Source organism: Phocoena sinus, chromosome 4, assembly GCF_008692025.1.
Source record: "Phocoena sinus isolate mPhoSin1 chromosome 4, mPhoSin1.pri, whole genome shotgun sequence".
NCBI classification, from domain to species: domain Eukaryota; kingdom Metazoa; phylum Chordata; class Mammalia; order Artiodactyla; family Phocoenidae; genus Phocoena; species Phocoena sinus.
The window spans coordinates 135,822,732-135,845,487 of NC_045766.1; the positions used below are offsets into that span (position 1 = coordinate 135,822,732).

Consider the following 22,756-nt stretch of genomic DNA (forward strand, 5'->3'; position numbering starts at 1 on the left):
CTAGTTTTGTGTAGTGGTACGGAATTTGGAGCCCATATTTGAGTATTCCAGACCCAACTGGATCTCAGACTACCTTTAGGATCTTGTGGCATGCACTTTAAAGTATATGTTTTTGAGTCACGTTTAATTAGCACTATGTACTACCTGAGAGGCTAGACTAGGAAATCCATAGTATGCGAATAAGATTGCAAGAGAGTACTTGCAGTCTAGTATGTGTAGATCCTGCCTGAGGCAGTGCTGTCAAAATTTTCGGCTAAATTTTGCTAAACCCTGAAATTTCACGAAGATTCCATCTTGACTTTATCAAAACCAGTCATGGGCTTCCTGTTACCGAGTGTTTCTCAGAGTACAACTAAAATTACAGGGTGGTCAAAATGCAGACTCTTGGGCCCTTGGGCCTTGTGTCTCTCTCAAGGCGTCCAGGATGGGATCCAGGAATGTGCATTTTAACAGACACGTCAGAGGATTCTGACATACTGCCTGGTCTGCAAGTTCAAGTCCAGCGTTCTTGCTGCAGCATTCAGAGGTCTGCCTTCAGTTTCACTGTTCACCAGTGAGCTGAAGTGGCCTCTGCGTTGTCCATGAGCACGCCCTGACCCAGTCTGACTGGCTGCCTCTTTCGTTTCATCTCCTGCGTCTTCCCAGCCCTGTATAAAATAACTTCTTTCTCTCCGAGCCCTCCTCAGATCACGGTTCCTCATTTAGCAATCAGTTATTTTCCTGCCCTTTGATGGCTCTTGTATTAGGACTGTGCTATTCAATTCTCATTTTGTTCACTGCCTATTTCTGACGCTTTGCTTGGCCTCTCTAACTAGACAGTAAGCTTCTGGAGAGACATTTAATGCCATATGATCTTTGTATTCCAGAACATTTTTTAACACGGTATCACACACACATCAACTGTTCAGTAAATTTACCGATGGGTCATTACTGACACGTTTTACAGTGTGTGATGAACCTGGTACACTAGGTTCTAGGATCAGAAGAAGCTGGGAAGGGAAATGGGGATGGTGGTGAGAGAGCCGATAATCTGGTTATAAGGTCACAAAAGGCACAGAGAAAGTGAGAAAAAGGGAGTGTGGACCCTCACTCATCTGTCTGCTCTATGAATTGGGGAAGGAATTTCTTTGTGTTAAATATAGTTTTCATTCTACATGAAATTTAGATTATTAAATAAAGGAACCGAAGGGAGGGGGTTTGCTTTTCACTCCCATCCCCCAGTGGTAGATTTCTTGGGTGGCCCACTGTCTCTTGCTCTGGCTGGCCTCCCTCTTTCCTTCTTGCCCAGCTAGTGTTCAGCTCAATAGTCCAACTCCAAGCTCAGACTGGAAGAAATTTCAGGGGTTGACATATAGCTAGGCAGAATAAATGAATGGTAGTACTTTAATGATTTACTGGAAAGCTATAAACACACATCTTTTTTTGTTTGTTTTTTTGGCCATGCCAAATGGCTTGGGAGATCTCAGTTCCCTGACCAGGGATTGAACCTGGGCCATGGCAGTGAAAGCACCAAATCCTAACCACTAGACAACAAGGGAACCCCCAACGTACCTCTGCTTTAATCCCGACATGGCTAGGGCTGTTGATCATGCAACCTTGTTCTTTCTTAACGTTTCTAAGCTTCACTATTCTGGTTTTCCTTATCTAAACCTTGAGCCTCCGTGTTTTCATCTTCAAAGTCAGCCTAACAATATTAGCTCACAAGGCATCGAGTGGGTCAGTGCAATAACTTTCGGAGACTGCTGAGAGATCCTGGCTCCCAGCAGCTGCTAGTAACCCATAGTTCCCTGCCCCTTAGCCCAGGTGTATTTCCTGGATGAATGTCTCCTCATGTTCTAGGCTCTTCTTTGCTTCCCACACTTTACTATCATCTCAGCCTCAGTCCCCCTGCTCTTCCTGTCCTACCCTGCTGCTGTGCTCCAGTCCTTAGTTTCTCTCTTAAGGGAGTCTTTCAACCTCTCTAGGAATACCTTCCTTCTTGGGCTTCAGGCATAGCCCTGTTGGCCATCTGGTCACCCTCAGCCCGGTGGTGCCCCCAACTCTGCTCCGAGGACTCCTTCACCTTGCCTTCTCTTTCCAGCCTCTGATCTGGGGTCTCTCAATGCTTCCTCCAGCCTTGACTTTTCATACTCGGTTCTCTTCTGTCTTCTTCCTTTTCCTCTGATGCTCAAAGGCCTTACGAGAGTCTTCAGACCATCTGTTTAAGGTGATAGCTCTCTCCTCCACATAATACAGAGATTAGGATCCCCTTTTGTAATATTAAGGTGCCTACAATAGATACTGGATCATGAAAGGCCTTGGAGATCCTTGTGACAGCTACCATCGTAATTTCTAAGACCTTTCAGGTTCCCTCTTTACCCTTTGACAGGTACTTGCTCTGAAGACATGCACAATTGTTTTCCCAATTTTGGGAGGCAATGAGGGTTGCACTTTATAGAAAGTAAAACACCAAGAGGGAAAAAAGGGCCTAAATACGTCTCTACAGCATCATCCTGGTGGTTGGATCTCCCAACCTTGTCACTATGCAATTTGGGGAACTGATAATTCTTTGCTGGTGCGGGGAGTGTCCTGTGCCTTGTAGGATGTTCATTAGCTTCTCTGGTCTCTACCTCCTAGATGCCAATACACCTCTCCTACTCCCCACCAGCTGTGACCACTAGAAATGTCTCTATACATTACCAAATGTGCCCTGGGGGCAAAACTACACCTCTCCCACCTCTTACCCTCTCTCTCCAGTTAAGAACCACTGATCTGGGCTTCCCTGGTGGCGCAGTGGTTGAGAGTCCACCTGCCGATGCAGGGGACACGGGGTCGTGCCCCGGTCTGGGAAGATCCCACATGCAGCGGAGCGGCTGGGCCTGTGAGCCGTGGCCGCTGGACCTGCGCGTCCGGAGCCTGTGCTCCGCAACGGGAGAGGCCGCAACAGTGAGAGGCCCGCGTACTGCAAAATAAATAAATAAATAAAAAAAAGAACCACTGATCTGAGATATCTGAAGGTGATAGGCATGGAGAAAAAAGTGGGCAAAGTAATGAGAAAGGGCTGCTCTGGCAAGAATTTCTCTGTATATGATCTAAATAAAAGAAAGGAGTCTGAACAAACAGACCCATGAGGAAGGAACCAGGAGGCCAAATCTTAAGGAAAAGTATGAAAATTACAAAGATAAGAAGGCATTTATTTGGACAAAAGATCCACTAAGGAACATTCTTCAATGGAGCAAAGAATGAGGTCCAACCTTCACGGAATTCCTCTCATATGTGGACATGGCTATGGACAAAGGTGAGTGTTTCCACGTGACAGAAGTCCAGGCTTGGCTAAAGGGGATTTAAGTGCAGAGGGACTTTTGGAGAATGGTCAGGGGTGATTTGGAGCACCAGACCCTACAGTTATTCAACAGGTGCCAAAGGTCTTGGAATGGAAGGGGAAAACACACAATACAACATCGCATGCCCAACAATTCCCTGAAGAAAATTCTCCCCTAAATTGAGGGATATAGAGAAGGAGTGCCAGGCACAATGGGCTTGAGGTGCAGCAGGACAGGACATGTACACACTCAGCTCCCCAACTTCACCAAGATAGGTAAAACCTAGAACTCCATGTCAAATCTACTGTAAGTTATTCACCAAACCCTTTCTGGTTTTCCACTAATTTCGTCTTTTGAACAGAGAAAAACATGGTTAATTTCTCCCATTAAAAAAAGGTCTCTTTGAGCAGATAACAGAGGAATACAGAGCATCCTTTCTGGCCTTTGTTTGGTGTCATAGAGGTAACCCAATGGGAAATGGACTGGGCCTCATTGTCAGTCCTGTGATTATGACTCTCTTGGTCATAGACATTTATCTTTCCACCTAGGTATTCTATTTAATGCACAAACCAATCAACTCAGGAACAGAAAGAATCCCCTTGACTATGTAGTGTTTCTCATGCTTCTTCTTGCACTTGTCTAACCTTCCACAAGGAACACGCACAGGATTCCTAGCTCCTCACCCTTTGGACAGAAGTGGAACCAGTCCCTGCCACCTGCTCTTCTTTGCTCCAATATCCCCACACACTCTTTCCTATTCTTAGCTGATCACAAGTCTTAAGGGGAACCAAGTCTGGTTGGAGGTCCAATTACTTGCTCCCTGTTGTGGCTGTGTGGGTGGAGACACTACTGTGGACTCTTCTGCTCATACCCACTGGAGTTTCTACACCTCAGCAGTAAGTACAAGGCTGATGGATCTTCATCCTTCTATCTATTCACCTGTCTATCCACCTATTCATCCATCCATTCATCCATCCAACCATTCATCCATCCATCGATCTATCCATTTATCCTTCTATCCATCCATCCATCCATCCATCCATCCATCCATCCATCCATCTATCCATCCATCCATCCATCCATCCATCCATCCATCCATCCGTCCATTCATCTATCCATTCATTTATCCATCTATCTATCCATCCATTCATCCATCCATCCATCCATTGATCCATCCATCCATCCATCCATTCATTTATCTATCTATCCATCCATCCATCCATTTATCCATCTATCCATCCATCCATCCATCCATCCATCCATTTATCCATATACCCATCCATCATCCATCCATCCATCCATCCATCCATCCATTCATCCATCCATTCATTTATCCATCTATTTATCCATCCATCCATCCATCCACTCATTTATCCATCTATCCATCCATCCATCCGTCCATTCATCCATCCATTCATTTATCCATCTATCTATCCATCCATCCATCTATCCATCCATTTATCCATCTATGCATCCATCTATCCATTCATTTATCCATCTATCTATCCATCCATCCGTCCATTCATCCATCCATTCATTTATCCATCTATCTATCCATCCATTCATCCATCCATCCATCCATTGATCCATCCATCCATCCATCCATTCATTTATCTATCTATCCATCCATCCATCCATTTATCCATCTATCCATCCATCCATCCATCCATTTATCCATATACCCATCCATCCATCCATCCATCCATCCATTCATCCATCCATTCATCCATCCATTCATTTATCCATCTATCTATCCATCCATCCATCCATCCATCCATCCATCCATTCATTTATCATCTATTTATCCATCCATTCATCCATCCATTCATTTATCCATCTATTTATCCATCCATCCATCCATCCATTCATTTATCCATCTATCCATCCATCCATCCATCCATCAGTCCATTCATTTATCCATCTATCTATCCATCCATTCATCCATCCAACATTTGTTGAGTGCCCCCACACTGCCATGTGTTGTGAATAAAGAGAAAAATGAGAAGAGCTTATCTCTCAAAGAATTCAGAGTCTCTGGGAGAATACATTTATAAACAGAAAACTTTGCATTATATTTTGGTAAGTGCTATAGTAGATATATGGACTGAACAAATGAGTCATAACTAGAACATGGCCTTTTGCATGAGCTCCCAGTGGGTATCCTAGAAGACTTGGTCTTCAGCACATCACTGTGGTAACCCCACTGCTTCAGGGAGCAGACATACATCGTGTCCGTCCACGTCTGTGTGGAGATGTGGGGAGGCCTGCTCTTGTACCCCAGCACCCCATGTGGACACATGTCCCAGCACTTGTGACATGCACAATGACTTCCCTCCACTTATCAACAGCCCAGTTAGGTGGTTCCAGTGACCCTGTTACCAGAAATTATGAGAGTGGTGTAAATTGTGCAAAGGAGCATGGAGAAATATACTCCCAGAGGAGATTTGAAAATAGCATGTAGAAAAGTGAAACTGAATGTGCTTTGGGATTTTTGAAACTTTTGACCAAATCTTCAGTGATCCTTGTATTGATCATTAGCTGGTCTTTTTGATTACCTCTTTTCTAGATTTCAAGAGCCTCTTCAAAGACATGCTAACAATCCCTTTACGAAAAGGGAAGGAAAACAAGTTATTCAAAATCAGGCACTGGAAGGATTCAGACTGACAGTACCATGCATTTCAAATACAGTTTTAGAATAGTTAAGGGCTCTTTCATCATCAAATCATAGTCCTACTTCCCATGATGTCTGTAATTAGAGACTCAGATCACTCATTTTGAATTTATTTCAGAGGACATGAGTGTCCAGGCTACACCCTCTCTAGAAGACCATCTCTTGGGAATATGCATAGTTTAGTAGTTAAGTGCTGAAGAGCCAAATCCAGACTGGAGTGTAATTCAGCCCTGCCACTTCCCAGCTGTGTGACCTTGGACAAATCTCTGGGCCACTCTGGGCCTTAGCCACTCATGTGTAAAATGAGGAGGCTAATTGTCCCCACTGTCTATGTGACAATGATGACATGAGTTCTATTTGTAAGGCACTTGCAACAGGGCCCAGCCCATGGAAAATGCTTCATAATAGTGCTTGTTCAATAAAACTTGACATTCCAACAGTGCTTTCTCATCACTTCCTATCAGCTAACTTCTGTCTTCTGAATTTTTTTTTTTTTTTTTTTTTTTTTTTGCGGTATGCGGGCCTCTCACTGTTGTGGCCTCTCCCGTTGCGGAGCACAGGCTCCGGACGCGCAGCCCCAGTAGCCATGGCTCACGGGCCCAGCCACTCCGCAGCATGTGGGATCTTCCCGGACCGGGGCACGAACCCATGTCCCCTGTATCGGCAGGCGGACTCTCAACCACTGCGCCACCAGGGAAGCCCTGTCTTCTAAATTTAATCATAGTGTACATTAACCAAAGCAACCTGGATGCATTGTTCTAGGAGTACCTAATTTTCTCTCCCTTGCCCTAGTTTTTCAGTAGAAAAATTATTAAAGATTGAGTTAACAGGCTTGGCTTACTCTAGAAAGTAATCCCAGTGTATCAGTTCTTTCTGGTTTGTCCTCAGCAGACTGGAATCATGGATGCTTTTAGTTTCTGCTCTTAGTTATGGGGTATATGACTGACTGCCCTGCTTTCAAGCTCATGGACTGTTAGTTTCTGTGGATGGCTTGAACCAGCATGAGGGGGCTGAGGTGGGAACAGGGTTCAAACTAGGTGTAGGAGTAAAAACATGTAGCAGAGGGTCAACTCGTTACATCTTTTTATTTCCTTGACCCATAAATAAATGGGAATTGACCATAGTGCACTGGTTCCTAAGGGTTCCCTGGAGCAGTGTTTCTCAAACAGGGTGATTGTAGCCCTTGGGAGACATTGGGCCATGTGTGCAGACAGTTTTGGTTGTCACATCTTGGAGAGGCGGTGCTACTGACATCTAGTAGGTGCAGGTCTGGGTCACGGCTACACATCCTGCGATATACAGGGCCCCTCAACGAAGAATGAGCCCGTCCCCCATGTCAACATTGGTGAGGTTAATTCAAGGCAAATTCTCAGCCTGCATGATGTCAGGTGCCTTCCTTAAAACACCAGAGCTGACAGATCTCAGGCACCTGCTTCCTAGTTTTACAGGGAGTAGAAGATCAGGGTGCAAGGGCGCACATAACCCCAGTGGAGACCGCAAATCAGCCCGAGGCTCCTTCTGTCACACTCCACGCCTCGCCCCGTACATCAGCCATTCACTGCCAGCAGCACGGAGGCATTAGATGCCCATGTGCGGTCACATGAATGACGGGATCAGGGTTCACTTTTGGGATTTGGGTTGCCATAGTGTGTAAAGAGGAAAACAGGAAAATCAAGCAGAACGGTGTCTAATGAAAAAAAGCAAATCAGGTGGAAAGGAAAAGCGCTTTACAATCGGTAGAATCAACTCCAAGTGTCCCGTGTGTCAGGCAGCCCTCTGGTGCTCCTAACTCAGTCCTCACGACAGTCTCTAAGGTGGCATCATCGTCATTGTCACTCTGTACAGATGAGAAAAGCAAGGCCCAGAGTGGGGAGGCAGTCTGCCCATAGGATGGGAGTTGGGTAAAGCAGAGAGAATACACGCTTCCCATGGGCTCAGCCTCCTACAAGCTGTATGGCCTGGGTGGCTTTTAGTCTATTTTACTTATTTTATTTTTAAACACTTTAATCTATTTTTTATTCAAAATTGTAATATTTTTATTTTATTTTATGTTTTATGTATTGTTTTACTTAATTTTTATTTTATATTATAGTTGACTTATAATATTGTGCTAATTTCAGGTGTACAGCAAAGTGATTCAGTTACACATATATATCCTTTCTTTTTCAGATTCTTTTCACATATAGGTTATTACAGAATATTTTATATTCCTTTTTTTTTAATCAACTGGGGATTAAGAGCTGTATTTATCTCACAACGGTTTTTGATTAAAAGGGATGATGGAGGGAATGTGCCTGATACATTGTAAGCACTTGGAGAATGTTAGTTGTACTTGTCATTATTGATAAGCAACAATGTAACTTAATTATCTAATGTGAAGACCAGAATCTTTCCTAGCAAGAGTGTGAAGGAGGCAGGATGTAACTGGGGGAGGGGGCTCCCTCCCTATCTCCCTTGGTGTGGACTTCTCCAGAACCCATGGCCGGGCCCAGGCCGCAAGGGTTGTCCAGGCTCACGTGAGGCCGCGGGGTCAAGGTCCCTCTCTGTTTTTTTACTCTTTCAGACTGTGTGATCTTTACAGAAAAGAAGACTAGCGAGAGGAGGCTGTTTAGAAACAACTCCAACTACTTCTGTGTAAATGACCTGGATTCTAAACTGACTTGTCCCTGTTGGGGGTGAAATGTGTCCCACAAAATGGTGGGAGGCCACTGTGGGCAGGTCAGCTTGGACCTGAGGCCAGGACTCCCCAGAAGGAACTGAAACCTGAGTAAATGTCAAGTGGAACTCACGGAGCAAAGATGGAAGAGGGAAGGAGGGAAGTGGGGCTGGGACAGACCAGGCCTTGGGGTGTATGCAGAAGGTGCTAAATAAGTACGGCAAGGGTGTTTTCTGAGTCACAAGAATCCCCCAACTATAACATTCAGTTTATACCACGGAGTTTTTGTTTCCCTGCGTACTTTGCACAGGGAAAGCAAGTCTCACACAAGGTCGCTTTTCTAAAGGAGCTTTCTTAGTTTATTATTAGTTTTACCTCGAAGAATAATTAGCACAAGTGCCTTTTAATTTGTTCCCATTGAGACGTTTGCATAACAACAATTGGAGGCTGGTGGGTCTCCCTGTTTCTAGGCGAGCAGGGGACTCTTGCAGGGCTGGCTGGGACCTGGCTTTGTTGGTGGGGGGGTGATTAATTATTCCGTCCTTTGCCACGTGGAGCTCGAGGAGAAAGGGAAGGAACTTTCTGAGACTCTGTGGTCACTCGCTGGAGAATAACCAGATGAGAAATGCCTTTTGTACAAATAAGGTTAGAGAGAAAAAAAGAAAACCTCAAACCCAACTACTTGAGAAAAGGATTTGTAATGATGTCAGAGGGCTGGTGACGTGGACTTTTGAAATTGCAGGTGTTTCTGCAGAAGGATGGAGAGATGATTCCCAAAGGCCCATCAGTGAGTGGGTCTCTGGCTTTGCAATTGAGGACTTTGTGTTGTGAAGAGTTCTGTTGACAGGAGGGCGTGAGGCCACTTTTACTATCAACTGCTTCCAGGTAGAATTTTTATCCCAGCCATGGGAATAACTGGATGTGGGTGTTTGCTGGGAACCTTGCTGAAAACCCTGGCCGGGGTCAAGGTCCTGACAGGCTGGCTCCCAGGGGCTCCCCGGCATCCTGGAGGATGGACTCCCGTATGAGGCCCCTGATTTTGGTGGGAGAGGGATCATTCCATGGGTTCTTCTGTAGGTGGGTCCCAGGACATGCACCAGGATGGGGCAAGAGAGGCATCTCGGGCACAAAATGTCTCTCCAAGTCATGTGAGAGCAGAGTTAGCCTCACATGACCCTGAGAGTGAGCGCCTCCTAAAGGTTTTTTGGGGAAGTGCCTCGCTGAATCAGTCTTACCCCAGATGGACTGCCAGACGGATAAACTGGCAATTAGCTGGTAGGAAGATAGGCTTAGTCATGGTCTCCCTCCACCCTCACCCCCAGCCAGCATCTCACCATCATCTTGGGAACAGGTGATTCCGATGTACACTTCTTTGAGCACTGCTGGCTTAGAGAAGCATCCCTTGTGGACAACCCTGGAACCACCAGGATGTCTCCCTTGGGGGGCTGCTCTGATGGGGAGGGGCTATGAGGATGAAACTAGTGGCCAGGGGAGCCATTGACACCGACGTTGGGGACCTAAAGCCACCGAATGCATCTAGAATCATGAGAGCAGTCCAGGACGGTGAACTTGACAGTGGACAGTGGCCTCAGCTTGAGGCCACCTGAGGTTCAGCCCCCCCCCACACACACACAATAGTGTCACTTGCTGTCCAGGGCCCTTGGCCAGTCTCTAACTCCACAAAGCTCAGCTCTCTTTTGTGTCAAACTGACAGAATGGTAACATCCACCCTCCTCCCTGCAGGCAGACCCTGAGCTGTGCAGAGCAAACCCCTCATTTACCAGCAGCTTAACCTCAGGCAGGTTACCTAACCTCTTCATGCCATGCTCCCCTGAATAAAATAGGATTAGTAATGAGGGTACCTACTCACAGGTTTGTGAGAAGGATTTAACGAGTTAACACAAGGAAAAGCTTGGTGCAATGCCAATGCTGGCACATAGCATATGCTCAATAAACACTACCTGTTGCTATCGTCCTCTTTAATATTTGTAAGCTCAGCGTCTGCCAAGGAGCGCTAAGACCATCTGTGCACTGCTGCATGGTGAGAGGAAGAGACCCAGGTCTTCATCCTGCTACATGCTGGTTCCTGGCACAGCTACAGGGCCATGTTCTGGGCTTAGCACAGGTTCCTTTCCTGCCCCACCTCCATTCTGTACACCGTCAGTGGCATTTTCCAGAGTTACCTTTACTTACTGACTTCTTCTCTGTGTCCATTGCTTCGTATATATTACGAAATTAACACAGAAATTAACGCAGAAATTAATACAACATTGTAAATCAATTATACTTCAATAAGAAACCAAACCAAACAAAAAAACAGAACAAAACACATTGATTGGAACTTCAGCTGAAGGACTCAAGGCTGCTGGTACAAGCTGAGTCCCAGCGAGCAAAACACGAAAAGTACAGGTATCTGGGGATGTCCTGACTCAAACTGAGATATTCATGGTGGCGGGGCGGGGGGGGAGGGAAAAACATCACAACTTGCCTTTTTAGTTTTTATCTTATTTTAATTTCTATTTTGGGGTGTGTTGTATACTGCACATACTATAATTATATGAGTACAGTAGGGCAGGCATGTAATTTCTAGATAAATAAATGTGCGTAGGTTTGGGGGCTAAATCGGTTTTACTTATGTTTGGTGTGATCAGAAGAGTTTGGAAATGACCGTCTTGCTGCTCAGCAGTTCCTGGTCCACTTGGAAGCCGCTTCGCTTCGCTGAGTACATCAGGGGAAGAGATGCCAGTGGAATCTCTAAGGCATGAAAGTTGAACACCGGCTTGTGTGTGTGTGTGATAGAGACAGAGACAGAGAGACAGAGACAGAGAGAGGGCTTTATCTCTCTTGAGGGAGGCCACTTCTGAGTGTAAGAGCTTTGAATCCAGAGTGCTGTGAAGATAGATATCCCTAATGGGAATTGTAGCTGGGTTCAAATTTGGTCTGAAGACAGCAACTGCACACTTCCCAGGGGTTCCCTTGAGAGCTGGTCTCCGCACCCTCTGTGTGAACACGCTTGCTTCCTCTTCTGCTGGTCGTTCAGATTTCACGAGAGATTCTCATCAAAACCAACCTGCTTAACTGGACACTTGCCTAAGGGGGACGGTGGGAACATGGTGAGTGCTTTGCTAAGGCAGTGCTGGGTTTCCGGGTAAGAGAGGACACCCAAACCACAGGGCAGGAAAGAGCGTCCAGCCTGCACCAGTGAGGCTGTTCCGTTCCTGACACATACCTACAGCAGTTCTTCTGGGCTGTGGGCTCCGCATAAATTGTCTACCTGATGTTTCCACACAGAGAAAGGGACTTGGCCTGTCAAGAGCTGTGGTGTCTGGCTAAGGCAAAGGAATGGAGTATGATTAGGAGAGGTGTCGGCTGATTATTTAGACCCCCAAGTGGAATCAGTCTGCCAAGTCCAGTGTCTGCAAAACTCTAGTGTCAGGAGGAGAGCTGACCCATTTTCTGGTTCTGACTCAGGTACTGACCAGTGGTGGGACTTCGGACAAGGAAATGTCTGTGGTGCCCTAAGGCAGAGAGATGTCTAAGATGATTCCAGCCACATATATATAACTATATATGTATATATAAAACTAAATATTACTATATATATAGTTATATACAGTTATATAGTTTCAGATGCCAACTGAGACTATATAGAGTTATATATAGAGAACACACACACATAACTTAGAAAGTATCACATGGGACGATGTCTCATAGTTTATATGTCTTGCAGTTCATTTGTTATTTAAACAGATTCATCCACCTCTAGGATACAATTATTTCTTTGTTTTGAGCACGATCTAGAGGGAAGCATGTAGGAGGTGTAGCTTTGTTTTTAACATGAAGTAATGATGTGGGGTGATTGGCAGTTGAACAGAATTTCCACTGTTGGCATTTGTACTTCTTTATACGACCCCACCCGCTTCGCAGTCCTATATTTGTTTAAGGTTGTTCAGTGATTGTTCCTCTCCTCTCGGACTTTGAGAGTCATAGCCATTCTGATCTTTATGAATGGCGGAGTCGATAATAATAAAACAGCAGTGTGAGTTTCTGTGCGTACCCATCAATGCCTAGATCATTTCGTTTTTGCCCAATGGTTCCGTGTTGCTCAGGCCGGATTGCAAAGGGCAGAGACAAGAGAGCAAACTCATAAAAGATGTGGCTATTCTTTCCCTTCCTCCTAATTCCTCCAGACCCTTGCATGTATATATATTTATACGCAGTTTCAGGGTTTACAAACTGTACACTTTCAAAGTGGGTTAGTGTCAAGTTTAGCTGTGACTGTTAGCAAGGTGGATAGGGCTGCACAGATGCAGCCTGCAGATGGTGTGGAATGAGGGGCCTCATGCACGTAGTTCAAAGTGCAAACAGAAGCTGTGTAATAAAGCAGCAAACTGTGGTTGGCATTGAAACTGCTCCTGGAAAAATGGTGCCCTAACTCATGTATTTTAGTCTACATTCTCTTTTGCACGTTTTGAAGTTGTAATAAGAAATAAACATCAAAGCCTATACGTGTCAAGATATTTTGTGCTTAGAAAATGGAAATTATTCCTCCCCTGAGCAATAAGAGATTTTCTGATGACCTCCCTTAAAGATTTTCTGCTTAGCCTCCCTTAAAAAACTCGCCCACAACAGCCTATGACCACCAAACAGCGTGCAGTGTGCTCAGGGTTCTGACTTTATTTTTACTGAATTATAGTTGATTTACAATGTTGTGTTAGTTTCAGGTGTACAGCAAAGTGATTCCGTTTTGCATGTATATCTATATAGGTATTCTTTTCCAGATTACTTTCCATTATAGGTTATTACAAGATATTGAATATAGTTCCCCGTGCTATGCAGTAGGTCCTTGTTGTTTATCTATTTTATATACAGTAGTGTGTATCTGTTAATCCCAGGGTTCTGACTTTTGTTTGTTCTTTTTAACGTATCCCTTTTCAGCAACCTGACTACTGCAATATTTTCTAGATCGGTCTTCAGGATCTACTACTAATGAAAAAATCTGAATTCCTACACATTTTCAGAAAAACTTAAGTGCTCATCAGTACCAAGGAGAAGAGGAGACAGAGGCTTGCTTTGAGGTCCCAGGATATATTTGATTTATTGCTCATATCTTATAATTTTTTTCCCTATCAGAGATCAGTAAAGGTTTATTTTAGGAGTCCTAGCCTTCACAGAGGACATCCAAAAGACCAGGAGTAAAAGCCAGATGGTTGGCAGGGAAGGTAAGCAGGAGTTTTGCAAAATGTTGGAGTAACATATTTCTCCCAATGGACATGGTTTCAAGACTTAAGTTGAGTCGTTAACTTTGCATCAGTTTAGCACAGGCTGCAAGTTTACACAAAAAAGCATCAGACTTGAAATCAGCAGAGCCATTGAACAAGCCCAACTAGTCGACTGCGATTTCCATTTTGGGTGACATTTTACCTTGGGGGCCCCTAAAATGTCTGGGGGAGCCCACTGTTTAAAAAGAAGTCCATCTGAAAATAGACACAGAAGGACCACGGGCTGGTAGGGCAGTGTTGTCCATGAAAGCAATGATCCTCAAGGAATACTAACCTTGCAGCAAAGCGAAACGAAAGCTTTACATTATTTCTTATTTCAGGGAAAAACTGAATAAAGGCTTTTTTTTTTTTTTTAAGGCATTGACTTGTAGGGAGGTAGATTTGTATCCAGACTCAGGAAGTAGACAGGCCAGTAACTATGAAGCAAATATAATCGGTAACTTGCGGAAATACAAGGTATGAATGTGTTCTATCTCCCAGATGGAGGGATATTATCTGGTTGTCGTATTTCAATCAAAGGTAAAAACATCTTTAGGTAAATTTAAGGAGGGCGACTTAAAAGAAAATTTCCCTCAAGAAATTCTGTAGGAAAGAATTCTCTTAAAAAAAGATGTAGGGCTTCCCTGGTGGATCAGTGGTTGAGAGTCTGCCTGCCGTTGCAGGGGACACGGGTTCGTGCCCCGGTCCAGGAAGATCCCACGTGCCGCGAAGCGGCTGGGCCCGTGAGCCATGGCCGCTGAGCCTACGCGTCCAGAGCCTGGGCTCCGCAACGGGAGAGGCCACAACGGTGAGAAGCCCACGTACCGAAAAAAAAAAAAAAAAAGATGTAGAGTGTGGGCTGTGGGGTTTTGAGAATTCAAAAGAGTGAGAAAGAGAAAAAAGGAAACTATTTATAGTTAGTATTGTTGTATCCTAACAGATACATCAATCCCGGGGCCAGGTGTGGTGGTTCATATACAAGCCACACTCCCGTCCATACAAGGCTGGCTGTTTTTCTTTCCTAACACCGTGGGAGTCAAGTGTGCTTCTGGGTTTTGACCCTGAAAATAGGTGTAACCCTGGCTCCCCTTTAATCAGCTCCCTGCTCTGCCCCCTCCCATCTCCTGCCTGTTTTGCTTTTAGTAAGTCAAGAATAAAAGGGGCCGGGGGAGGGATAAATTAGGAGCTTGGGATGAACAGATTCACACTACTATATATAAAACAGATAAACAGCAAGGACCTACTGTAGAGCACAGGGAACTATATTCAATACCTTGTAATAAACTATAATGGAAAAGAATCTGAAAAAGGATATATATATTCTCTATATATCATATATATAATATATATATATAGTATGTATGCATATAACTGAGTCACTTTGTTGTATACCTGAAACTAACACAACATTGTGAATCAATTACACTTCCAAAAAAAAAAAAAAGACCTTTGCTTGAAGGTGACTTCATTTTCTTCCATAAAGCAAAAAGCAAAGAAGAAGAAGAAAAAAGAAAGAAAGGATAAATATCACCCTCTCCCCCACCCCCAGCATCCACCTGCAACTTCTAAGAAGGACTGAAGGAGTAACTTCGAGTTTCTCTGCATGTATTTTCAAAGCACTGTCCACATGGAAAACAAAGGAGGTGAGATGTCACCTGGAAAAAGCAGGATATCTGCCTGGGAGCAGTCTGACAAGCCATAAGTCCACTGTCCTAGGCTCCTTCCCGCTAGAGACCCTGTGACATTGTTCTGGCCTATGAGATACATAAGGGGGAGTTGGCAGAGAGGGGTTTCCTTCCCTGGGTAAAAAGATGGAGCTTCACAAAGAGAAGGGTTTGAAGCCCCTCATCTCCTTCCTGCCTGGACAGGTCTGAGATGCAGGCATCTCACGGTGGAACCAGAACACAGGAGCAAACCGCCGTATCAGCCCTGGACCACTTACTCCCGATCCATGCCTGGCTGCTTGAGCCACCGTAGCCAAGTTTCCCGTAATGTGCAGCCAGCCATAGTTCTCACTGGTAAATCCTAGCAAGAGCTTTACGCCCTTTATGCCACTGTTAGAAAATGCAGCACTTCAGTCGGCTTTTGGATGCATGGTTTACTTTTCCACCTGAGTTCCTTCTTTCCCTTCTCTGGCATTGTTCGGTGTTATCAGGAGAGTAAAGGGGAGAAGGATGGGGGAGAGAGATTAGGGAGCGAGAGATTCAGGAAGCTAAGAGAGGATGAGGGGATGTCTCTCCGACGAAAAGGGAAGTCTGTGTGATCCAGGGGAGTGTCCATCTTACTTGTCCAGTAGGCCAAAGGTTATGCGAGGCTTTAAACTCCGTTTCATGTTCAAGAATCACCCATAGTTCTCTGAACACATGCCCTGATTATGTTCACAGCCTGCAAAGCCCTTAAAAGAAATGCTCCCTTTCTACCGCTCTGGGGCATCGTCTTCTGGGGGCGGAGGTGAAAGCAGGCCAAGAAAGACACATCACTTAAGGTTTATTTTACTCAGCAAAGAGGCTGAGGCAGGGCATTGGCGGCCCCAAGGAGAAGGGACAGGGGAGCTCAAGGAACAAGAGTTTCAGAAAAAAGTGTTTTGCAAATTTTAAGGTCTGTTTCAGGCACCAGAGCAGCTTCTGGAGAGTTCTCTGACGAATGGGGGTTGGAAAAAACAATTTTTTTTTGAGAGAATATGGGAAAATGCTTGCCACATGTGAAATGGTAGGAGAGCTGTTTCCCACCAGAAAATAAAATAATTGACAAAAAATAGTCGCTTCATGTTGTTAAACTAAGAAAATTTGTGATGCATTTTATGGTACCTCTTTCTGACCCGTTTAAAGATTTCCAACAGGAACTCCGTCATTCGGAGGCAAGCTTGTCTAGAACATTATTAGCCCCTTTTGCAGAACTCAAACGAGACACAGAGTTGTCTAATGACTCATCTAGGTCACTAGGAAGTTACCTGAGAAACTGAAAATTCGCTTGAGTTTCCTGTGCAGCCTCCACTCCTGCCCCCAACATGACAAGCACTCGAGGTGCCTTCACTGCTGGGCTTTGACAAATGCATGGTCAGAAGTGTCACCAGAAGCATGGAGCCAGGAACCTGCAGAGGGTCACCGGGTGAAGTGGCTTTTTCATTAAGAAGGGCCTTCAGTAGAGTAAAGTTATACCAGGACCTCAAGGAGGAGAAACTTCTGTCAAGATTCCAATACAACACACCCCAGTTAGCCTCAATATTGAAAAGCTAAGCCCGTGGAGTTACGTAAAGAGCCCTTGCTCTTCCTCTGTCCTCTTTTTGGTTACTAACAGGCAGAACAAGGGTAACACGGTGTTGAAGAGGCGGACCTCCCACACCCCACTGTGGTCCTGCCGCCCCACCTCCGCCCTGGGGGGACCCTCACCTAGACCCCCCCTTCCCTCCCTTCTTGGTTCCGACCTTCCACACCATCTCCTCCCCAACCCCTGGGACTCTGTCTCCAGGGAGCCTCTCCCGGGGTCCCCCCACGGCCTCGTGACTTCTCCTTTCTGAGAGTAGACAGCTTTGACTGAGCGTCATTTTAGGAAACTGAACATCAGTAGCCACCGCTGACATTAACTGCCCATTATTTTTATGACTGTGCTGAGCACTTCACACTGGTTGCTTAGTTCAGTCCACGCAGGTACTTTAACGATAGGTCCTACTACTATCCTCGCTTTATACACGAGGAAACCAAAGCTCAAGAGAGAAGCTGCTATTTGGGAAAAGCCAGAAAAATGGAAAAGATAGAAAAGGACATCACTGTCCTAAGTCTGTACCTGCCCCTCATTCAGCCCCTGCACCTTCTCTTTCTGGTCCTGGCTGCTTTTACACACTCCTGGGCTCTGTCCTCTAGACCGACACCCGCAAGCGTTTCCCTATTAGATTCTGCACGTGCAGTGGCCCCGGAGCCTCCCTCTGCCACGGCATCACTTTCTTTCTCAGTAAAGGGGCAGATCTTTTCAGAGTACACATTTCAGATCTATTTCAAGAGAAGAGAGAAATCTCCTGGCTGTGAATCTGCTTCCAAAGCTCTTCAAGTCTTCTTGCTGGTTAGATTCTGGCTCAGCTGCTCCTTCTGAAGTTGCTTCTGTCCCTGGTGGCTCACTGTGCCTGCCCTTAGAGTGTGGGCAGGTGCGGGGCCTCCTGTGGCCTGTCCCCCACCCCCAAGGGGGGAGTGTGTCCTGGGAAGGTTTGGAATTACAGGGACGATCCCTGGGGAAGAGGCAGAGCTAAGGAGGTGGTGTCTTTTGGGGGGCTGAGTTTTGCTCTTTTAAAGCTTAAACGTTTCAAAATCGCCTTGTCATTTTCAAAGGTTTCTTAGCATGCAAAGGAACTAAATGGCAAAGGCTATGATTGTGAGTTTAGCTAGACTTTAACACCTTTTTTTCCCCTTCAGTTTCAAAATGTGTGGGCAGTTTCAGAATGCAAAGCTGCATCTCACATGGGAGAGCTGGGGTCTGATTCTTCCACGTCCAGGAGGGCACTTAGGAAAAGTACAGGTTCCTGGTGGGTCAGAGGGAATCAGATTTTCTAACACACACTGTTAGGGACTGAACTGTGTCCTCCCCAAGTTCATACTTGAAGTCCTAACTCCTAGTACTTCAGAAGGTGACTGTATTTGGAGATTGGGCTTTTACAGAGAAAATTAAGACTAAACGAGGTCCTTTGGGTGTGCTCTAATGCAATATGACTAGTGTCCTTGTAAGAAGAGGAAATTATGACATAGGTAAATATGAAGGAAGACCGTCTGAGGACATGGAGAAGATGGCCTTCTACAAGCCAAAGAAAGAAGCCTCAGAAGAAACCGACCTCCTGACACCTTGAAACCTTCCAAAAAACAAAGCTACACCAGGATTCACCATGAGATCTCTGACTTCCAGGATCATGAGACAGCCCACTTCTGCGGTTGAAGCCACTCAGTCCGTGGTAGTTTGTTACGGCAGCCCTAGCAAACTAATACAGTTTTCACACAGTGTCTGATACCCAGTTAAATCGACGGCTTTCTGTGATCTTAAAACTTCAGCAGAGCCAGAAGTGCCTTCATAAATATTTCTCTGAAAAAAGTGGCAAACCGAAGCTCACAGAGAAGCACGCTTCACACGTGCAGCCTTGGATCCTGCAATTCCTTTTGAGAGATGCCTCGAGAAGACAGTGGAGAGTCAGCCCCGCTGAGATTTTTACCTGTGGTTCTAGGAACTCGGAGGCATATTAGCATTCAGGCTTTGCATAGACCACTAAGCCACTTCTAAGAACAAGGCTACCTGAGGCATTTTGCAAAAACATACGTGCCGATGCTCTTCCTCTCTAAGCCTACCGCAGCTCTGAGGGCCCACACGTGGTACCCCTCCAGGAGACCCAAGTTTGGGTCCTGCAGAGACTTCACGCCGTGAACCACGTGGAACCATGCAAGGGAATTTCAACCACACCTCGTCTTCTTGCCTGAGCACATTCAGTGAGAAGCCGCTGCAGTGGGACAGAAAGAGAGCGGCCTTCTCTGTGGTAGACCACACTTGTTTTGCATGCCAGCCTCTCAGACTCTCGCTTGCCTTGTCACACAGAAGGGAACAATGGTTTGCTGGGCGCCACACTTCTTTTTCCCCTCCATTTCCACATGGGTATCTTGCTAAAAATGAGTTACGGGTTTCCTCCTGTGAGAATTGCATGCGCTGATAAAAGACCATCCCAGGAACAAAACAAAATGTTTTCCCCGCTCGCTCGGAGCTGCAGCTGGGGAGGGCACAGACACTCTAAATTACAGGCAGTGAGAAATGACCACAGCGCTGGGAGCCGCTGATGGCCGGGCTGGGGAAACAGGGGTACCAACTCTGGGGAGAACATTTTGTTAGAGAGGAGGGTGATTCTTCTAGCATCACACTCTGAGACACTACCCACATAGCACCAAATGCCATGACATCCTGCCACCTTTACAGCTCAGATGTGTGGTGTGGACAGCTAACGCAGACAATGTAAACACTTGGCTTGACAAATCACCTAGATAAAGTGAGCTGTGAAAATGGCCAAGATTTCACTTTGATTCTCTGAAATTCAATCTCAATATTATATTCTTGAGTTAGAGATTATGAGAGGCCCCGAGTTCCTTGGAGAGGAAGGAGTGAAAAGACCTTTTCCCACGAGCCCTTCTAGGTCTTGCTTGGGGTCCTGGGGTCCGCTCCATGCTGCCCCCTTGAAAGCTAACTGCCACTGGTTCCTAACCTGGAGCGGGCTGGTGACTGTCCTGGGGACACAGAGGCTGTGGGGCTGCGTTAGAGGCTGAGCTCCCTGTCTTTCCCGGCATCTGAGCAGGTCACCGGGTCCCCTCATTATCTCTGCTGTCCGACCAGTAAGGACAGAAGGCAGGCCAGCATTGCACACAGAAATCCAATCTATTACCCAGTGGAATGTTGAAAACTTTCCTGAACCTGCCTTCCTGAGTTGATAGAATAGGAAACAATCATCGTTGGAGGGGGTATTGAAAGCAGAGTCAAAGCAGGAAGATCTTTTTTTTTTGTCTGTTATTGTACAAATATTGCTTCCTTGCTTGTTAGCGGCCTAGAGGAAATGCAGCGAGAGCCGTCCACAGCTTCTCACCAGCGGCCGGCGTTTCGGCCCATCGCCGCGAGGATGTGTGACTCACACGCATTGCGTGATTCAACTTCACTAAAATGTCCTCAGCTGCCAGTAAAGAAGCACTTGAAAACCCTTTAATTTGAAGCTTTGAATCGGTTAATGACTTGCTTTCTTCTCCGTCTGAAATCCTACTGTCCCCCAACACACACACACACACACACACACACACACACACACACACAGATCTTTGTCAAGTGTTTAAATTTCAGAGACCCGGAAACATAGAAGCTCTGTGACATCCACAATAGCGTTTGTTGTGACAAAGTGGCTGGCAGCCCTCTGCATTCTTCGGCTCACTTGGCTTGATGAATACATAATGAGTCACAGAGACTATTTGGGTGCGCGCGAGAGTTTGTAGCCAGAAAATTAATTATTTCCCCATCCCATCCATCCCACTCCATCCCAGCTCTGCCAAACCATCAAGCCACACTCCGCAGGCACTGGTCAAAGTGCTTGCCCCAGCACACGGCAATGCCTCCGTGACATTTCTATGTTATTATTTGTGTTGGTTTAGGCGCGGCCCTATATACCCAGCAAAGATACACAGAACGCACACGCACACACACGTACTCGTACGCTCAGAGCTCAACCCCAGCTCTGTGTATTTCAAGAAGCTGGTTACAAAAATGCAGACAGGTATCCCACAGTAGCTGCTCCTATTAGGAAACGGGTAATCTAATGACTTCAGCTGCCACGAACGCCTGACTCAGGCAACTTTTTCATTGCTCTTGGCAAGAGAAACCTCTGTACCCTTCGCTTTCTTTCTCTCTCAGAAGAAGCCGGCTGCCTCTTTGCACTGAGGCTGCAAGGAATAACCCAGCATGGCCCCATCCTAGGGCTTTCAACCTACACGAGTCTGCCCAGCTCCTGTTCTCTCTGCCTTTTGGAGACAACTGACTTGCTACTTGGTCCCTGCTGTTCCCGCCCGGGCTGTGAGCCTACCTCCACGTCTGCCCTACGCTGGCACCGGCCCTCCTGGCTGGCCGTGCACGAGCCCACTAAAGCCCGGGACAGGCTGGCATGTGGGGCATACTGCATGCCCAGCGCAGAACGACTCAGCCACAGTCATCCCAGGCAAGGGGCAGCCGAAGAAAACCCAGAGAGCTTCCTGCAAACGTTCTAATCTCTAGGATTTTAATCAGAAGCAGCCCAGCTTACTTGCACTTGACAAAGTTCTCACCCACCGACTGAACCCTTCAACAGCTCAACTAAGTATTTATGAGAACATTTCTGAAGAGTGGCCATCTGATGAAGAAGTAACCCAATAGTCTTGAAATCATATGCCCGAGTCTGAATTCCTCCTATACCAGACAGACAGGGCACCGGCAGGGGCTCTCTGTGCCCCAAGTTACAACAGGCTGCCACTCCATTATCAGCAACGCTGAGCAAAAGTAGATATGAAAAGCCCAGAGCGTACTCACCTCTCATGAAGCACTGTGGGTATGAAGGAAATGACTCAAATATGCTGTCTGAAGCCATCGCTTCCTCCTGAAAAGGTACCTTCTTCTGAAGGCGGGGGATTCAATGATTTCTTTTACCTTAAGAACGAAAACCCAAGAAAGGTCACTGTTTTAACCTCATCCCCAACCATGGTTTCCTACAGCTCCTTTTCTCCCCCCTCGACGCCTCTGGGGCTCCCTGAGCCTTATGAAAAAAAATGTACCTTTGCGAAGACAAATATTCAAATTGGTAAAGATTAAAAAAAAAAAAAAAGCGGCGTCTTGGCTGTGGGTTGATGATGTTCAGAACTCTGCGAAACCCTGTGGTTTGCAGTCAGTGTGATTCGTCCTGCTTACTGACCACTATGCAGGGCTCAGACTTCTGACACTGCCAGGCTACCCAACTTGTGGTTCTGTGGTTGTTTATGAGGCCCAAAGAAGTTTTCACACAACCCAAATTACAAATTTAACTGTTCCCCTTTCCACAGCCCATCTTAATTGGTTCTTGCCAATCATGTGACTTCAGTGATGTCAATTCTTTTTTTTTTTTTTTTTACTTTCTGAGCAATGCCCTTCCTTCCCTCCACCTGCCCTCCCCCCGGGCAGTGCAAGAAAATAGCCGAGTAGACTTTGCAAGAGAGAGAGAGAGAGAGAGAGAGAGAGCGATTGTAGAAGAAAGTGACTCAGTCTCTTATTTTATCAATGGTCTTTGCTGATTTAGTACAGCTTGAGTCCTGTTGTTGTTATTTGTGGTTTTGGGAACTCCTGATTATTTTGATAAAGCTTTCATTGC

The 22,756-nt window shown here is 45.9% G+C and overlaps 1 protein-coding gene across 3 annotated transcripts in view; it reads right to left on the bottom strand.

Moving 5' to 3' along the window:
• Positions 1-22,403, bottom strand: part of RUNX1 (RUNX family transcription factor 1) — a 249,573-nt gene extending 227,170 nt beyond the window's left edge. For 2 of the 3 annotated variants that reach the window (XM_032630115.1, XM_032630114.1), the window contains exons 1-2: positions 22,188-22,384; positions 21,946-22,062 (exon numbers count right to left, since the gene is read on the bottom strand). In XM_032630115.1, the coding sequence (XP_032486006.1) occupies positions 21,946-22,003 (58 nt within the window). In that variant the 5' untranslated portion in view covers positions 22,004-22,062; positions 22,188-22,384. Of the gene's footprint in view, positions 1-21,945; positions 22,063-22,187 lie in introns of all 3 variants that reach the window. The other variant, XM_032630113.1, reaches the window with a different exon arrangement.
• Positions 22,404-22,756: the final 353 nt, after the last annotated feature.